The sequence below is a fragment of the Poecilia mexicana genome, unplaced genomic scaffold (genome assembly GCF_051168715.1).
Source record: "Poecilia mexicana isolate PSO_F unplaced genomic scaffold, ASM5116871v1 scaffold_18, whole genome shotgun sequence".
NCBI lineage: Eukaryota > Metazoa > Chordata > Actinopteri > Cyprinodontiformes > Poeciliidae > Poecilia > Poecilia mexicana.
The window spans coordinates 26,839,478-26,858,018 of NW_028263387.1; the positions used below are offsets into that span (position 1 = coordinate 26,839,478).

The 18,541-nt window shown below is 42.2% G+C and overlaps 2 protein-coding genes across 2 annotated transcripts; one reads left to right on the forward strand and one right to left on the reverse strand.

The window, feature by feature from the left end:
• Positions 1 to 423: 423 nt before the first annotated feature.
• Positions 424 to 8,242, forward strand: sgms2b (sphingomyelin synthase 2b). The gene is made up of 7 exons (XM_014977115.2): positions 424 to 530; positions 4,365 to 5,033; positions 5,516 to 5,633; positions 5,717 to 5,774; positions 5,892 to 5,987; positions 6,233 to 6,399; positions 7,599 to 8,242. The coding sequence occupies exons 2-7, from the start codon at positions 4,510 to 4,512 to the stop codon at positions 7,770 to 7,772; spliced, it is 1,137 nt and encodes a 378-aa protein (XP_014832601.2). The 5' UTR covers positions 424 to 530; positions 4,365 to 4,509; the 3' UTR covers positions 7,773 to 8,242.
• A 2,379-nt stretch (positions 8,243 to 10,621) lies between these two features.
• LOC106910477 (transcription factor 7-like 1) lies at positions 10,622 to 14,688 on the reverse strand. Its single transcript, XM_088015225.1, has 4 exons — positions 14,572 to 14,688; positions 13,505 to 13,659; positions 12,453 to 12,576; positions 10,622 to 10,873 (listed from the first exon to the last, which is right to left on the reverse strand). The coding sequence occupies exons 1-4, from the start codon at positions 14,686 to 14,688 to the stop codon at positions 10,622 to 10,624; spliced, it is 648 nt and encodes a 215-aa protein (XP_087871351.1).
• Between the last annotated feature and the right edge of the window lie 3,853 nt (positions 14,689 to 18,541).

Below are 18,541 nucleotides of genomic sequence, written 5' to 3' on the forward strand. Positions count from 1 at the left end.
TAAAAGCTTATGTTTCCATGTTTACAATACTGACTCCAAATGAGCCATAAAGTTCAAGTTTAACAAATCATTTTGGGTAATGACAAATATTTTAGATTTATCTGCCCAAACTTCGCTGCTAGCTTCAGCTAGCTCCGTATTTCTCCGCTTTCTCCGGAAAGTCTCGAGTGAAACCGAGCTCAGGTGAGTCATGCGCAGAGGTGAGTCAGCGGGGCGGAATCCGAGACAGAGAGAGAGAGAGAGAGAGAGAGAGAGAGAGAGAGGGAGAGAGAGAGAGAGAGGGAGAGAGAGAGAGAGAGAGAGAGAGAGAGAGGGAGACAGGGAGAGAGAGAGAGAGAGAGAGAGAGCGCTGCCTGGGAGCGGAAGTAAGCGAACCATATTTGGAGTCTAAACATGGAAGAACGCCGGGCACGAGCCGCGGGGCGGGGCTCTTCCTTCACTGCCAGCGGAGAAAAGGAGGGAGGACGGAGGGGAAGCTGGAGGAAAGTACACGTTTCCGAGAAGAAGACGTGAAATTGTTTCAGAAAGCGGTGAGTACATCTCTGTCTACCTTATTACCAGAAGAAAACCCTGAATTATTCTAGATCTTTTCAGTTAGTGGAGAGGAAACCCGCGCAAACAGTTAGGTTTTGTGGTCGACAGGTGTTTTCCTGGATTCAGCTTCATGTCGTAATTTCAAAATGAAGGACTCAAGGGAAACTCAGAAAAACAACAAAAAATCAGTTTAAAGTCTCCGAGCAAACCTTGAGCGATCGATAAATTGACTTGGAGGCAGTTTTTAAAGAAGGTAAAAGTTTGAGACTGTTTTGATTGAGCTAGCTTGAAAACGAGGTAAATATTTTTACAGTAAAAATGGGTTTCCTGCTCTAGAACTACATTTGCATTTCAGGCAGTTAGGAAAGTGAATATTGTTACTTATTTTCTGTTAGTTTGTAAAAGTGTTTAAACATGTCATGTTATATTTTAGTGAAATATATCTGCATGTTAAAGTTCTAAAATTAAAGCAAGTTTCCTTAATTTATTTTAAACGTATAAAACATGATGCATAACATTTTTAATAGCCTTGTCTGACATCTGTTAGTGTTTTATTTTAGTGTTAAGAATGTTTACCTAAGCGTCTTTATGAGACTTGTATTTATGTGATTAAATGTGATTAATCATGGTTTATTTATTATTAGTGAATAGAATAAGCTGGTTGCATCATGCATGTGAAGCTTAGTTAACGTTTGACAGTCTTTATTGAGAGTAATCTGACTTTCATTGACTGATAATCTGGAGTGTGTCTGGATCACATCTGTTTTCAGGCTTGTAGCTCCTCCTCTCCCACCTCGTGTTGATGAATCAGCTCTAATCTGTGGAAATTGAATTCCCGTGTTTCTAACTTCATTAGGCCTAATTCCCCGTTACTCCGTAAACAGGATGCTGCCAGGAAACGCACAGAAAGTCTGTTCAGAGGAGAAACTCTCCAGGTTTAACGGGTCCAAACAGCAGCTGGAATAGAGCACAGCTTTCTGTTAAAGTTTTGATCCGTAACATTAGTTTCAACGGCCTAGAAACAGGTTTTAGGCCTGGCCTTGGTGAGTTTGCTTTTTCTGTGACATATGATCAACCAGGGATGGTTTCCTTAATCCCCTTGGATGAGTTGGTGGTCACAGGTTTTAGCTTTAAGCTCACATACCGGCCATCACATGTAAACATCACACATAGGCTCCTGGGAGTCAGCGGGCGCAGGAGGCATTTAACGCACACACTACATCTGAAACAAACTTTTCTTACATTTCTGCACACGTCTGTCCTGATGCACAAGTACAGGTGACCCAATGAAGAAGAAATGCTAAAACCAGAGCTAGATGTCCTGCAGCAGAGCCTCAGTAGAGCAGTGGTGTTACAGTGCTGGTCCTGCAGGATGCAGACCCACCATGTGACCCTCCTGCAGCCTGCTGCCCCTTCAGGTCTCCCCTGATCCAGCTCTGTGTCCAGCTGCCCATAGAAAACCCCTTTGCTCTGGATGGGACCCTAAAGGCTCCCACATACTTCATCCGAATCCAAGCAGGCAGTCATGCGGTTCCTGCATGTTTGCATTTACACACACCTCCCATACAACGGCGCAGACGTTCTGGAAACAGACTAATCCATGAACAATGTTATAGTTTCCATCCAGGCCTTGTTAACCATTCACCAGTCATATTATTATAAGAGTTAGTCAGTGAAGAATCATAAAAGTTTACATAATTCCTCATTGCGTCAGATAAAAGTTTCTATGTCTCCTGCGGTTACAGAAACCGGATAGTGGAAGAGAAATGTCAACATGTCTGTCTGAGCAACGTCTGCATAAAACTCAGCAACAAACTTCTGACCAATCAGACAACACTTCGGACTGAGTTCTGTAGAAATAGTTGGACCCGGCCTGGTGTCGAGTTCAGAAACAAAATGATGCAATGTTTATCTCGTCAATGAGAACCGATTTCGGCGCTTTGCATAAGTATGTCGGGGTCTTTCTAGAGCCGATCAGAACATCTACTCATCCAGGACAAATTCATGCTTCTGGCAAAAGGTCTGCTGTAGGTTCGCTGTTGGCTGCTGCAGTTAAATGTTCCTACTGGCTCCTATGGTAGGATCATGATTGGTGCTCTGTAGTTTCCATGAATCTCCCATAACAGAAAAAAGTTGCTAGAGGTTCTGAAAAGTCACTAAATGTAGTGGCAAAGTCTCTCTAACAGTCACCCAGCTGTTGATTTACGGTTATTTTGAAGAATTTAAATTGTGCATTGAGAGAACATCTCCACAGCATGAAGCTGCCACCGCCATGTTTGGCAGCTGGAGCCGCGTTGTTAGGCTTGGAAACCTGATGCTGATTTCTCTAAACAGCTCCATTTTAATGTGACGATAAAGTGTTTCTGCTGCAGGTTCATGTGGAACAAGCTGCAGGCCAAAACCTTTTCACTGCGTCCTCTGGAGCCGTTCAGCTTCAGCTCTTTGTGAGTTAAATCATTTACGCTGCAGTTGTTGGTCATCTTGTCCAAACGGAAACGTTCCTCCTCCTCTGGTTTCATCAGAGGGATAGAAAATATTTTTGATATTCAAATGTGTGAAGCTCCACAGATGGAGAGCAAATAAAAGGACTTTGTGTCTGAAGGTAGAAAGTTTTATTATGGAATCGGTTTGAATTTTTAAATCACTCCACAGACATCAAAGCAGCTTTACAGCTGCAGCAAAGGTAGATCAGTTATTCTGGCCTTTTATGTCCATTAGATTGTTTTATATGTTTTATTCTATTCATTTATTGATTACAATTGTATTTATATTTTTAATTTTGTGTACTTCTGTTATTGATTACTTATTTTCTTTTTACAATTTATATATTTACCTTTTTGCAGGTATATTTCTGCATACTTGTATTTTTTTCCCTAAATTTTATATGATAGTTTTTTTTATTTTTTTTGAACATTTATTAAATTTTCTTAAAGTTGAAATAATATAATCAGTTGAATCAGGAATGAGTGTTTAGCTGAAACTTGTCTTCATGTGAGTCCTGATGACTTCTGGGTAACAGGAAGTCGTTCTCATTTAAGACGAGTGTCTGTTGTCATTGAGCCGATACTGAGGAAGCTCCTCCTCTTCCTCCTGGTGGATGCGACCAGACTGGTTCTCAGGACGTCTCGGTGGAGGGAGTGTCTCCCTGAGGTTACCTGAAGTCAAACCGCTTCTTGCTCAGAGTCTGGGGAGAAAAATGCATGAAAACCTGCAGAAACTCGACTCCTCCACACAGAAACACACCGTTTCTGTAATCAGAGCAAAGTTTCTGTAATAAAACCCGGATGTTTAAATATGGAAATGATTTCAGGTCCATGTGCGCTCAGGCTGTTTAAACACACACAATGGGGTGTGTGTGAAAAGGTCAACGACCTGTCGGGAGTAAACATGAGATGAAAAGAATGACTCGCGAAATGAATCATCTGATCGCAGGAAGAGTTCAGACCTTTCTGGGGAAATGATTGGCTGGTTCACAGCTGATTGACCGATTCCGATCTATAAAGACAGGGTTTCATCTCCTTATCATCCTGATAGGCGTTATTTCAGCTGAGCCGTGTTTTAAAAGTTTACTACAGATCAGATCCAGCTGCAGGTTCCTAAATACCTGGAGGTTAAACTTTGGACACCAGCCTGTCTGGTTACCGATAATGCTGTGTTTGCTTGAATAAATCAGTTTGAAAAATAATCTGAAGATGTTTAAACGCTTGTGTAGACTGTTTAGATGCCATATTGTCTTTCCTGTTTTGAGGAGTGGAAACCAGAAATCACATTTAACCTCAGTGAAACTGAGTGTTTGATCTCTAAATGAAATGTAAATGTTTGTTTTTCAGGTTTCTGCTGATTGAGACTCGCCTTATCTGGTTCTGCCTTATCTGTGAGCTCAGAGACCAAACACCAGACCTGATAATTGATCAGGCCTGTTATTGGTTAACAGCCTGACTGGAAGGACTCTGATTGGTTGATAAAGTCTGGTCGATGGCCGCTTCAGAGCTAATTGAGGAGGAGGAAGTCCGGATCCCCGTAGAAGTCAATGTGACCTCATCAAACTCCCCGACGCAGATTCATCCACAGAGGGTTGCCAATGGTAACCCCAGCCGCCACGCCTCGACGCTGTCGCCCCCCCTAGACGACCATGACGGTAATGACAGGCGCGGCGGGCTGTGCAGCCTGATGCTGATCGAGTCTCTGAACAACAAGCTGAAGAGACGCTGCGACTACGAGAAGATCTGCGGCGCCAAGGCGGAGTCCGGCGACAGCCTGCCCAGCGAGTGGTGGAAGACCGGCGTGGCCTTCCTCTACGCCTTCTTCAACCTCGTCTTCACCACCGTCGTCATCACCATCGTCCACGAGAGAGTGCCGGACAAGTCGGTGAGCCCGCCGCTGCCGGACAAGTTCTTCGACTACGTGGACCGAGTCCCCTGGGCCTTCACCATCACCGAGACCAACGGGCTGATCCTGGTCGGGCTCTGGCTCGTCCAGTGGCTGCTGCTCAAACACAAGTACGACCACTGACTGATACTGGGGTTACTGGGGTTACTGGGGATGCTGGGGATGCTGGGGTTATTGGGGATGCTGGGGTTATTGGGGATGCTGGGGTTATTGGGGATGCTGGGGTTATTGGGGTTGCTGGGGTTACTGGGGTTGCTGGGGTTACTGGGGTTGCTGGGGTTACTGGGGATGCTGGGGATGCTGGGGTTATTGGGGTTGCTGGGGTTACTGGGGTTTGCTGGGGTTACTGGGGATGCTGGGGTTACTGGGGATGTTGAGGTTGCTGGGGTTATTGGGGATGCTGGGGTTGCTGTGGTTGGTGCTACAAAAACAAGTTGTTGAATATGGTATTCATTTAATAAGAGTAATAATGGATGTAGAAGCAAATGACGTATTTACAGCATTTATATTTCTTTGGCTCCATGACCTCCATTTCATCCTGTGTTTGTTGTTTAAAGCCGTTATTGATCGGTGATTGATTGGTTCTCTGCAGAGCCATCGTGGGCCGGCGGTGTTTCTTCCTCATCGGGACTCTCTACATGTATCGCTGCGTCACCATGTACATCACCACGCTGCCGGTGCCGGGGAAGCACATGGTCTGCGCCCCAAAGGTCGGCTGGACACTTGACTTCTTCTCCTCATCCTCAGTTTGTTTGCTGAAGCTTAGAGCCAATAATCGATTGTTTCTCTGCAGCTTTACAACGACTCAACGGGGAAGATTTGGAGGATCCTCCGGCTCATTTCAGGAGGAGGTAGCAACATGCTAACGGCTTACTGGTTGATTGTTATGAAGCTGGCTTCTGATTGGCTGATCCCTGCAGAGTTGATCAGTTTATCTGATCAAAAGCTAATCAAACTTTATTTTCCAGGTTTGTCTCTGACCAGTTCTCACCTCATGTGTGGCGACTTCCTGTACAGCGGCCACACGGTCATGCTGACGCTGTCCTACCTCTTCATTCAGGAATGTGAGTCCACAGAAACGGTTTTCTCCCACAGAGCTTCAGATGAGCTTCAGCAGCTTTTCACACAAAGTTTAACAATAAACTGCTTAAATACCACCTTTAAAATCAATACATTTGGCTAGTGCGCGATTTTCTGGAGTCACTTCCTGGTTCTGGCATCAGAACCAGAACCAGGGTTGGTTCTGGTCATTAGCTGACTGCAGTAAAAGGCAGATCCTACCTGTTTTTACCTGAAGTGTGTTCTCCAGACTCGCCCCGCTGGATGTGGTGGTACCGCTGGGCCTGCTGGATCCTCAGCGCCTCCGGGGTCGTCTGCATCCTGATAGGTCACGAGCATTACAGCATCGACGTGGTCATCGCCTACTACGTCACCACCAGGGTCTTCTGGTGGTACCACACCATGGCCAACAATCACGTGAGTCTGATCAGTCGCAGCAGAACCGATCACACGCCTCAGTCCGGTTGCTGTAGCAACCTGTTGGGGAGGGGAAGGAAAATGATGGATGGACACATCTAAGTTGTAATTACTTAAATGTTACACTTTATTTTTAATATGTAAATAATAACTGAAGTTTCTCAACACCCACATTTTCTAACTTAATCAACTTATGAAAGAAAATACTTAACCTGAACTCTTCCTGGATGGTTTACTAGTATTTTTTTATAGAAAACAACAATTTATTTACTCATTTCAGTCCAAAAAGCTCCAGCATGCAGTCAGCGCTCAGTGGTCAAATGAGCTGGACCCTCCATGTCAAAAACAACTGGAAATGCATTAAAAACTCCAGTTTCTGTACTGAACCAACACCCAGTTAAACACAACATAATTAAAGGTAAAGTGGAGCAACCTGCAAAGCATCATGGGAACTCCACATCTTCATACACAACATGTTAAAAATATATTAAAATATCTTAAAATAAATCTAAAACAAAATGAAACACCTGAATGTTAAACTTTGAGTTATCAAAGTCGATCTATATTCACTTGTTTTTTCAGTTAAATGGTTAGTCTGCAGTTCTTCACCATCATGTGCTTCTCTCTTCGTCTATTACGTAAAGTCCAAATAAAATTCTTTAATTTTGTTGCTGCTGAAGCAAAATGTTCAGGACTTTGTGCTGCGGCGCCCTCTGCTGGATTCATGGTGGAATCAGATGGTTTTTAAAATGTGATTTTAGCAGCAATTGTTATTTTGAATGTAGTGTTTTATTCTTATTTGTCTGTGACTCAAACATTTCTACTTTAAAACATCTTCTGAGCTTTTTACTTCTGATTTTTGTTTTGGGTTTGCAGTCGTTTCTCCAAACTGCAGTGATGTTTCTGATTCTTTTTCTTGACTTTTCTAAAACCTGTTTCTGTAGAAACTAATTTCCAGGAACTTTGTAGCTGACGGCCATCTTGGTAGGCACCGTAACTAACTGCCTTAACAGTTGCTATGACGACAATAAACAAACCACTAGCTTAGAACTAGCTCTCACCTCGTTCCTGTTTAACTTATAATAAATATACATTACAGCTGATGCTAGCAGAATTAGCTTAGCTGATGTAGCTTTTATCTGCTAGCTAACACCTGTAGCCTGGTGTGTGTCTTACTCTTGTTTGTGGCGTCGGTCCAGGATCTGCGCGGAGCCTCCACCAGCTGCCTGACCCGGGTCTGGTGGAACCCGGTCTTCAACTTCCTGGAGAGGAACGTCCAGACGACGGTTCCAGTCGTGTTCCTGTCGCCGCGGGCCCTGCTGTCCTCCTGCAAAGAGAGGTACCACACGATGGGCATCGAGAGGGATGAGTGAGGACCGGACAGGGTGGGCGGGCCACCGGGACCCGGACCGTAGAACCCACCTGGTACCGCTCTGCTCAGCAGCTGGAGCTGTTCATGTTCCAGGCTGCTGGCCCAACTTGTTCTGGATGTTGAAGCTGAGGAGCAGAAAGACGTTTTGAGTTCTGCTCCTGCAGAAGGCGTGCTGAACCCAAACGGACCTTTCCGGGCCGGGGTCTGGGTGGTTCTCCTCTGGTCGAAGCTGAGAAACGTTGCTGCTGGCCGAACTTTGTTCCTCGACACTGCAGATGGACTCTACAGAGAAAGTTTCACCTCAATGTTTCTCCTGTTCTCCAGGCTCGGTTCTGAGCTCGGTTCTGTTGGACTTTAACGGTGCCTTGGGGAAGTATTCGCCCCCTGACTGGTGGCGTTTCTCTTTGTGGATCTTTAAATGTTTCAGTTCATCAAAGAACCTGAATTAAAAACCAAAAATCAGTTTTCAAATGATTTTATTTATTCACCCAGTCTGTGCCTGGTGCTGCTCCTTCTGGCTGCAAGTACTCATCAGCAGGCCTATACTTTGACTAGGCCACTCTTCTGTTTCATCCTTCGTTTCAAGACACTCCTGGCTATAGAGCAGAGGTGTCCAAAGTGTGGTTTGGGGGCCATTTGTGGCCTGTCAAATAGTTTTGGGTAACACTTTATTTGAAGGGGTGTGAATAAGACTGACATAAATAACACCTGTCATAAACATGACATAACACCTGTCATAAACATGACATGACACCTGTCATAAACATGACATAACACCTGTCATAGACATGACATAACACCTGTCATAGACATGACATAACACCTGTCATAGACATGACATAACACCTGTCATAGACATAAAGTCTTTATGAATGTTTGACAGTTGTCATGAAGTGTCATTCGGTAAATAATGACACTTTTAATGCAAAGTTGCTGTAAAAGTTGCATTGAAAGTCCATTAAAAATGCCAACTTTGCATGATTTTGTAAATTATGATAATTTAATGCAAAGTTGGCATTTTTAATGGACTTTCAATGCAACTTTTACAGCAACTTTGCATTAAAAGTGTCATTATTTACCGAATGACACTTCATGACAACTGTCAAACATTCATAAAGACTTCTTTATGTTTATGACAGTCATGTCAGTCTTTTTCACACCCCTTCAAATAAAGTGTTACCTAATTTTGTTCAGCCTGACCAGAAGTCAAGAACAAATGTGTAAATTATTTATTTTCTTTTAAAAAGGCAACAGTTTGAATCCATGTTTTAAATCTGTAATAATTCAGATTTTATAAAAAGTAGTTTAGTGTTGAGCTGGTTAAACAAATTTTTGTATTTTTAATATAATTAAAAATATTAATGTATTAAAATATTAAAAATTTAAATGCAAATATTTAAATATGTAATTGTTTAAATATATTAAAATATTTACAATGTTAAGTTTTTTTAAATTATTTGTTTTGGCCAACAGAGCAAACCGTTTGGACACCTCGGCTCTGATCGATGTTCTGATCGATGTTCTGATCGGTCAGACCCAACTCCTCCGAGTCGTCCGTATATTCAGCTGTAGTGCTGAAGGTTTGAGGCATGAATTTAACTTTAACTGTTTTACAGATTTGTCTCTCTTTGTTATGATGGCTGTATTCTGACTCGATCAGGCAGAACATTTTATTTTCTTGCTGTTCTGTTATTTTCTCTTCTGAATGTCAAAAATGACGAAGATTGAATCGATCAGTCAAGTCTCAGATGGTGAAATTTCTTTATTTTCACAGTAAATATCCACACAGGAGGAAGCAAATGATGACAACATATAAAACCCAAACTACCTCTAATTACGGGAAAAATTCAGGTCAGGAGGAAACTCAGAAAAAAAAAACAGAAAATAAAATTTCACTTCACAGGACAGAGAAAAGATGGCATCCAGGACTTTGTCATGGAAAGAGTTTTTTTTCCTGCTGCTTCTTAGTTGAACATTTTTGCTGCATCCAAGCTCTTTAACTTCTTCAACCAGTGCAGGTGCATCACTGCCACCTTCTGGCTTGGAGTGGGAAAGACGCGAGTGATGGAATACTGTAGGTGAAATCCAGGATGTGGAGAAGCTTTAGTAGAGCTGTATGAATATTTTTGAGCCTGTTCAGGTTAATTTTAAACCCAAAGTAACAAAATGTTCATCCAAATGTTTCAGGTTGTTGGTTGTATTCCTGTCGGGAATGAAAATGATTTGGATTACATGAATTGATCTGAAAACATTTAATTAAGTGTGAATTTTTATAAAAATAAAACATTTAAATCGATCACATGGGTTACACTCATTGGATTTAAACAGGATATTATGGAGAAGTGTTCCGATAAAATAGTTTCATTTCCAATACGATACCAATATCGCAGCTGTGATCATACCGATATTTACCCGATAATATATCAGGACGAATCTTTTATTTATTTTGTATTGTGAAAAGTTAGAAAACTCTTCAGTTAAAATTACTCAAACCAATGATGATGGTCAACAACATTAGGTATGAAAACAACTGACCCATTTATTATGAACCGGGACAGAAAATCTGGAGCGGACTAAAATCTGGAGCGGACTGCTTCTGTCTGGGATTATCGATCCATTCCAGTTTAATCTGATGCTCATTTTTTTGGCCAATATTGGACCGATTTTCAATATCAATATCTGCCTAATATTATTTGAACATCAAAGAACGTTGCCATCATCACATCAGTTCTTAACGTTGCAATATTCCCAAACATTAAATTTTTACAGTGCAGCAGCACAGAGTTTCAGATCATCACCTATAAAATGTTTACAAGCAGCTGCTGTCTGACTCTTGGCTACATTAATGAACTACACCAGGCTGCAGATGACCTCTGACCTGGAAGAGCTTCCTGCCAGCTGCTTCCTCTTCCTCTTTCCCTGGAAACAAAGGAAAACCTGAGTTTTTTCCTGGAGGTGTGTGCTGTGAATGTGCAGGATGAGTTTGGTACGTACGTAGTTGTCCCTGGCAGACCAGCCGGGGTAGAGCTGCATGTGCAGCAGTCGCTCCTTCTGGGCCAGATCGTAGAACCGGGACTGCTCCGATCGAGGCAGAGCGTGCCACTGACCCAAAGAGACAAACATCAGGCCCGGCCGGGAAAACGCAGTGACACCAAAACCAGGCCGACACCAGAAACCAGACCCACACCAGAAACCAGGTCTACACCAGAAACCAGATTGACACCAGAAACCAGATTGACACCAGAAACCAGACCTACACCAGAAACCAGGTCTACACCAGAAACCAGACCTACACCAGAAACCAGACCACCGACACCAGAAACCAGACCTACACCAGAAACCAGAACGACACCAGAAACCAGACCACCGACACCAGAAACCAGACCTACACCAGAAACCAGACCTACACCAGAAACCAGAACGACACCAGAAACCAGACCTACACCAGAAACCAGACCACCGACACCAGAAACCAGAACGACACCAGAAACCAGACCTACACCAGAAACCAGGTCTACACCAGAAACCAGACCTACACCAGAAACCAGACCACCGACACCAGAAACCAGACCTACACCAGAAACCAGAACGACACCAGAAACCAGACCTACACCAGAAACCAGGTCTACACCAGAAACCAGACCTACACCAGAAACCAGACCTACACCAGAAACCAGACCACCGACACCAGAAACCAGGTCTACACCAGAAACCAGAACGACACCAGAAACCAGACCTACACCAGAAACCAGGCCGACACCAGAAACCAGATTGACACCAGAAACCAGGCCTACACCAGAAACCAGATCGACACCAGAAACCAGACCTACACCAGAAACCAGACCGACACCAGAAACCAGGTCGACACCAGAAACCAGACCACCGACACCAGAAACCAGACCTACACCAGAAACCAGGCCGACACCAGAAACCAGATTGACACCAGAAACCAGGCCTACACCAGAAACACCAGAAACCAGACCTACACCAGAAACCAGACCGACACCAGAAACCAGACCGACACCAGAAACCAGACCGACACCAGAAACCAGACCGACACCAGAAACCAGGCCGACACCAGAAACCAGGCCGACACCAGAAACCAGGCCGACACCAGAAACCAGGCCGACACCTCGGTCTGGTTTCACCAGACACCAGAAACTGATGAAAATGTGGGCAAATATTTCTCCATTTTCTATTGGTGTAACAAAAAGATACAAATAAAATTTTTGCAATTGTGGCATTACCGTTAAAGGGGCAGCATTATGTAATATCAACATTTTTAATCTTCCTACTTGGGAGCGGCTACATGTTGGGGAAACTGTAGTCGGCCATTTTACAGAAAAGTGACGGATTCAACACGCTGGAAAGACACACAGCCTTTTATGATCTGTGTGATGCTGTGAGAGCTCTGGTGGAGCCGGAGAAAAACAAACATTCTACCACTTCCTGTCATTTTCTTTGGTGTTTCTGCCAGTAGTAACATCTGATCACATGACTCCTGATGAGAAAAAAAGTGTTTCTGTATGGCTGAAAAACCACCTCGACCAAAAATGTTCAATCGAAAAACTTGAGTGTTTTTTTATTGTTGTGTTTCTATCGATTTATTTTCGTAATATCAGTTTGCACAATTTTACAGTGAATGGAAATGCAGCTACTGTGACATCATCAGGTGTCTCACCCGGCGTCCCAGGATGCGGTTTATGGCAGAGCTCTCCTTCTCCCGTCCTTCCTGCAGCACTTGGTGTCGCGTCTCCTTCATGTAGAGCATGAAGGCGTTCAGCGGCTTCTTCACCGGCTGCCTGGTGACAAACACACAGCAGATCGGACCTGCACACCAGAACTACGGCCGCTAGAGCAGCTACAGACCAACACCAGAAACCAGATCGACCAGGCGCTACAGCCCACGCTAACGCTAATGCGCTTGAAGGAAACTTAGCAGGCGATAGCCAAAACTTCAACACAGAGGTCAAACTTTATTCTCCTGAATAAAGTTCAGTTTGTTAATTTCAGCACTTTCCATTAGCACCAATTAGACATGGCAGAGAACCACAAATTGCACTCAATTTTTGGTTCGGAATAAGAGAAAAGATATTTTTCCAAATCAGACTCTTTCAGTACAAAACTTATGAGATGTTAGCAAAAACCGCTGTGTGTCCGAGTGGTGAATTTTTGGTTAAAACATGTTTGTTTTTCATTCAGTGGGTAGAAAATCCAGAAATTTTACTCATGTAACAGTAGAAATACTTCATAATAATTTTACTAAAGTAAAATGTAAAGTGCAGTAACAATACTCCTAAAAGTAAATTTTGTTTACAAAAAGTCAAAGAATGTAGTAGTACGTGTAGTTACTACCCAACTCTGGCGCTAATGGAAATTAGCGCTAAGTGCGCTAAAAGTTTTCAAAGCTAGCTAAAGCGCTAAACCAAAGAAACGAGCTCTGCTATAATTACATTAGCAGAAATGTGCTCAGCACTGCTACCTGCTATATTAGGGTACTAAATGTTCCTTAAATCAATCAAATCTTAGGAAAAATTGATCAGATGTGATTAAATCCACAACTGTCTTAAACTTTTCCTGCCCAAGACGTTTGGACAAAAACTACAACTAGCTGATATATATAAATAAAATCAGGAGACATTTCCCTTTATCATTAATGAGCAGAAGAACAAAACAACTAAAGGTTATGATTCCCGCTCTGCTGGTTTTCTGCTTCAATGACGCGGAACTCGCCTGGAAACGCTGTTGCCGTGGTAACAGGGGCGTGTCCAGGAGGGAGGGTCGGCCTGCCGGGCAACGGGCTCGCTGATTGGCTGGCTGTAGGGGGAGCGGAGGGGGAGGTGTCTGTCGCTGTGGAGGAGGAGGGGGACCAGAGGATGGACGGAGGTCTGCACAGATAAACGGCTTTTAGTTTAAAAACAGCAGAAACAGACCGCTCGGTCCGGTTCCACGGAGCAATGACATTTTGAGAATAAAGTCATTAAATGACAAGAATGAAAAATAAAAGTTTTTTTTGTCTTATTTTTAATTGTTTTGCCCTTATGAAGCACTTTTAAAAATTTACTTCATTTCACAAGAATAAAGTCATAATTTTAGTAGAATAAAGTAATAATATAACTTTATACATTGAACATTGGCTTTATTCTTGAAATAATACAACTTTATTGTCATAATATTATGACTTTATTCCCATATTTTTCTTAGTATGGCCCTAATACTCTGCTTTATCAGGTAAACATGTGTTTGTTTTGAAATGAACGAAGATTCATTTCAATGAATGAAGATTCAATTCTTTGTTGAATCTATAGCTACAAATAAGGCCCATAGCTTGTGCTGCAGTTAAAACCACGGCCACTGGATGGCGGTAAAAGGCAATAAAAACGCATAACTCAGTTCCCCCCCATCTCTAACTGGACCAGTTCTGACCTTTGCCCCTGAGTTTGTGAGTATCTGACAAACAGGAAGAGAAAACGGTTTGCAGCGGTTTCATGTTCCAGCCGTTCAGAGGCCATCGGACTCAGCAGTGCGGTCATCCTGTCAGACATGCGGCCTCAGGGCCCGCAGCGCCTCCTGGACCGGATTTAACACTGATTGTGTCAGAAAGGGAACATATTGGCTTCAAGGGAAACAGAAAAAACTATTCCCTTATACAGACTGATTCTTTCTGACCTGGAAATAAATAAATCAGTCTTTATATCACAGGATGAAACATTATTTATGTTAAAACTGCTTTAGCTTAAACATTTCAGGGACTTGTATCGTCTCCGTCCCCATGACGTAAGAAAGGCGGGAAAACTCACAGCAGCGGCGGCGTGTGAGTTGATCTGCCCCCTGCTGGTCAGACTGCAATACTGCAGCTCGGATTCCTGAGCAGGCCAGTCGAATGAGGGCTGTTTATCTGAAAAACATGAAAACATCTGAACATTACCTGCTATTCATGTTCAATTTATTTTTACTCACCATAGTTCGGTTCTGCAACATTTCCACTCAGTCCACTCATAAACAGCATCTCCTAAAATAAGATCAATAATTAAAAAGTCAGTTAACTGCGTAGGTACACTTCATTTTATTATTTTTAAATGTACTTATTGTTTTAAATGTAAATGTTTAATTTCCATTAGTTAATTATTGGAACCATAGTCCTTTCTCATTTATTCATTATTAAAATTGTTTTCCTGATTATTTCAATTCATTTTTTCCTCAGTTGGGGTGTAACTGCATGCACACTTATTTGTTATTTTTTGTCACATCTTCACATTTTAAATCCTCAAACTAATTAAGATTTTCTGAACAAAGATAAAATCCTGCTAATTGATGATTTTATAATTATTTATTGCTCTAATGCCTGAATAAAACACTGACATCTCTTCTGAGGGCTGATGATGAGGATTTTCTTCCTGTGATGAATTAACTCATAAACTGCTTTTTTATGGATTTACTCAGGTTAACTTTGTGTGATGACCTGAAACTTTTTACAGAAAATCCAACAAGATTAATAATATCAAAACTAAAATCTTTAAAACTCACATCTTCACCTTAGCTAAAATTAAACAATAAGATATTATTTGTAAAGTTTCTTTAAAAAAGTCAAAAGTTGCAGTCTAGGTTATTCATTTAATAGTAAATAATAATGAAGGAAACTTACTTCTGCAGTGAGAATCTGCTCCATCCTGCAGAAGGAGGTGAAACAAACGGATAAACTCGGTTCGGTGCGACCAGCGGAGTCTGCCGGACCATCAGACACAGAAACGCTCAGCATGTTTTAAAGCTTCGCGCCGACTGCCAGGATCTGCCTCTGGTCCTTCAGACGGCCAAAAACCATCACATCACGTTACGCTGACGGCACAAATATTCACTGCAGCATCAAAACACTCAAGTGTTTCTATTCAGGAGGTTTGGTTCAAGTTTTTATTTAAATCCAGAACATTCCTGGATGAAGCTACTATTATCTGCTGGTTTTTAATCAGGTGAACTTCCTGTTGTTGGGCCGAAGCAAAAGCTGCTTCTCTGAAATCATCGTTGCTGATTTTACATCTTATTGTTGCATTAAACACCAAACATGCAGCTTTCAGCTTCTAGGCACCACAGATCTGGAACAAACATCCAGAAAACTGCAGCACAACCGAAACACTGAGTTCCTTTAAATCTAGACTAAAACCCGCCTGGTTAGAGATTAAAAATAATGACCTGCATTAATTTTTTTTTTACCTCAAACATCTTTGAGGAAAAAACGACTTGGGCCATAATCTTAGAAGCCTAAATAAAGAAGCCAAAGTTCTTGAAATGTTGGTTTTTCTTCGTACCAACTCTGAGCCGTTTCCATCCGAAGCTTTCCTTGCAGATCTCTTTTACCTCGTGGCACTCTGACCTCTGACCCCGCCCCTCCTCTTCCCCCAGGAGGGTCACAGGTCGTGTCAGGGTTGAGTTGCCCTGTGGATTTGCCGCGGCGGCTGTCAGAAACGTTTTACTGCAAAGCCTCAAACCAAATCAGAGCTAATACACATCAGCTGGACAGAAACAATCTGGGCAACTTTAACAGTCTCCACGGCAACACTTCCTCTTCCTGCTGCTTCCCACAACAAAACACGTATTCTGTCCAAAAGAATCTGGCCAGAATACGAGTTTACATAAATGATCACATAAAGTATCATTTTTAACTCAAATATGATCATAACTGTGAAAGTTTCATATTATAATGCTCTGATAGACCTGATACGAGCCTGGAGGTTGGAACGAAGTTCTTCAAACGGTAACAATCAGAAACTTATACTATCTTAGCAACGTCTGCTAGGAAATCATTTATTATATTAACTGTTTAGTTGTATTTTGTAGTAGAAGATGTTTCTATTTTATCCATTTTAAAAGTGGAAAAGCAACTTTTCTGAAATGTTTTACTCAACGCTGCAGTTGCTCCCATCCAGTCGATTTGAATCGAGCAGAATTACATTTCTGTAGGTTTCATCAACTCAAGTTGAGACGTTTTTCAACCGTTATGACAGGATTTTAAGACTTTATGTCCTCAGAAATGTACAAACTTCATTCAGCCAACTGGAGACAAATTTACAACTCAGCCATTATAGATGCAAAGAAGCTGCTAGCAAACGTTGATCCACTAGTCGTGTGGCTCTAAATCCACTCAAGTCAAGGATTTTAACTGGGAAATGTTGCAGCATGTTTAAATCTGCAGTAACTTTTATAAAAAATGCTTTTTATATATAGTTATTAAATCTGTCTCCATGTTGTGACAGTTTAATATAAGACAGATAATCTGTGAACAGACCGATTTCCTCCACCTCTTCTCTGAGCTGCTAGCAGTCTGAAGAAATGCGCTGCCCCCAGTCAAAAACAACCAATCAGAGCCAGGAGGAGAGCCTTAGCGCTGTCAATCAACCTCATGTATGTACTTCCAACTGTGCTAAAAACAGAGAAGCAACTTATTGTTCCAGAAAAACAGTTTATCAGCCGTCGTTGGTGGTTATGCTAAAAGGCCTTAGCATTAGTTACAGACTATGTTGTGGTGAACTAGCTGTAGCATAGCAAAGAGCAAGGGAGAGGGAGAGTGATTGACAGCACTAAAGCCCTCCTCCAGGCTCTGATTGGTTGACTCTGACTCAGTGGTGCATTTCTGCAGTTAGTACTGGGAGAACTGGGAGAAGGCAGCTCAGGTTTTTCACACATTATCTGCCTTATACAGTATTAAAACGTCACAACGTAACTTTAGCAAACATATAAAAAACTTTTTTCTTTTTTAAATTAAAGTTTACATATTAATTACTGCAGCTTTAACAAACTCCAATCTGTTGGAGCCAGAATGGGAACAATCAAAGCCCGCCATGAAAACACCCGCAGGGCCGGAAGTGTCACCTCAGATCTGCAGCTGGTCGTCTCTTCTTCTACAGTCCTGTGCAGCAGCTGGATGAGGATAAACACGGTAGATTCCCGTCAGACTTTCTTATTCTTTAATAATTATGTCTAGTTATTATTAACTAGACATGAATAATCAACAGCAGAGCAGCTGGGAGAGGAAACGGCAGCTCACCTGCAGCTGATGATTGACCTCCGTCCTCCCAGGTGAGGCGGGATGGCGCCACCTGCTGGCGGTTCCTATTACTGCACCAGGAAATTTGGGCTTTTGGTTTTTATTTTTAAGGCAAAAATTAAAAAAGATTTAAAAAAGACATTTATAATTTTAGCAGAGAGGATCTATGTAAATATTTGTGAAAGGCGATGTTATGGTAACGCTGACAGTCTGTCAAAGTATTCACATCCCTGCAGATCTTTGGGTTTTACCAACATGTTTCTTCGTTTTTAATCCATGTCTGGCAGGGTGGGACACAGAATCACTGTCTGGCTTTCGCTTTGATGCTCCTCTTATAAATGAAACATCAATAAAAATAGCTTTTATTTCAAACACAACGGATATGGAGACGGAAAAGAGAGAACGATTGTTCTTGGAAGTCTGCTTCTGCATCTGCAGAAAGAGAGAAAAAAACAAAAAGACACAACCGTGAAGCCAAGAAACAACATATAAAATCACTGAAGAGAAAACGGTATAATTTATAAACACGATGTGTTCAGTGGCAACCGCAGCCCAACATGGAGTTTATGTGGAAAAAAATTCAAACAATGTTTGTAAGAGCGAACAATGGCTCGTTGGGCGTCGCCATGTTGAAATCCCGACTTTATTAACTGGAACGCTGACGTCAAACCCAGCTCAGAATTCGGAAAAAAACTAAAAAACTCTTAACTATAATCGCCAAATATCGTCTC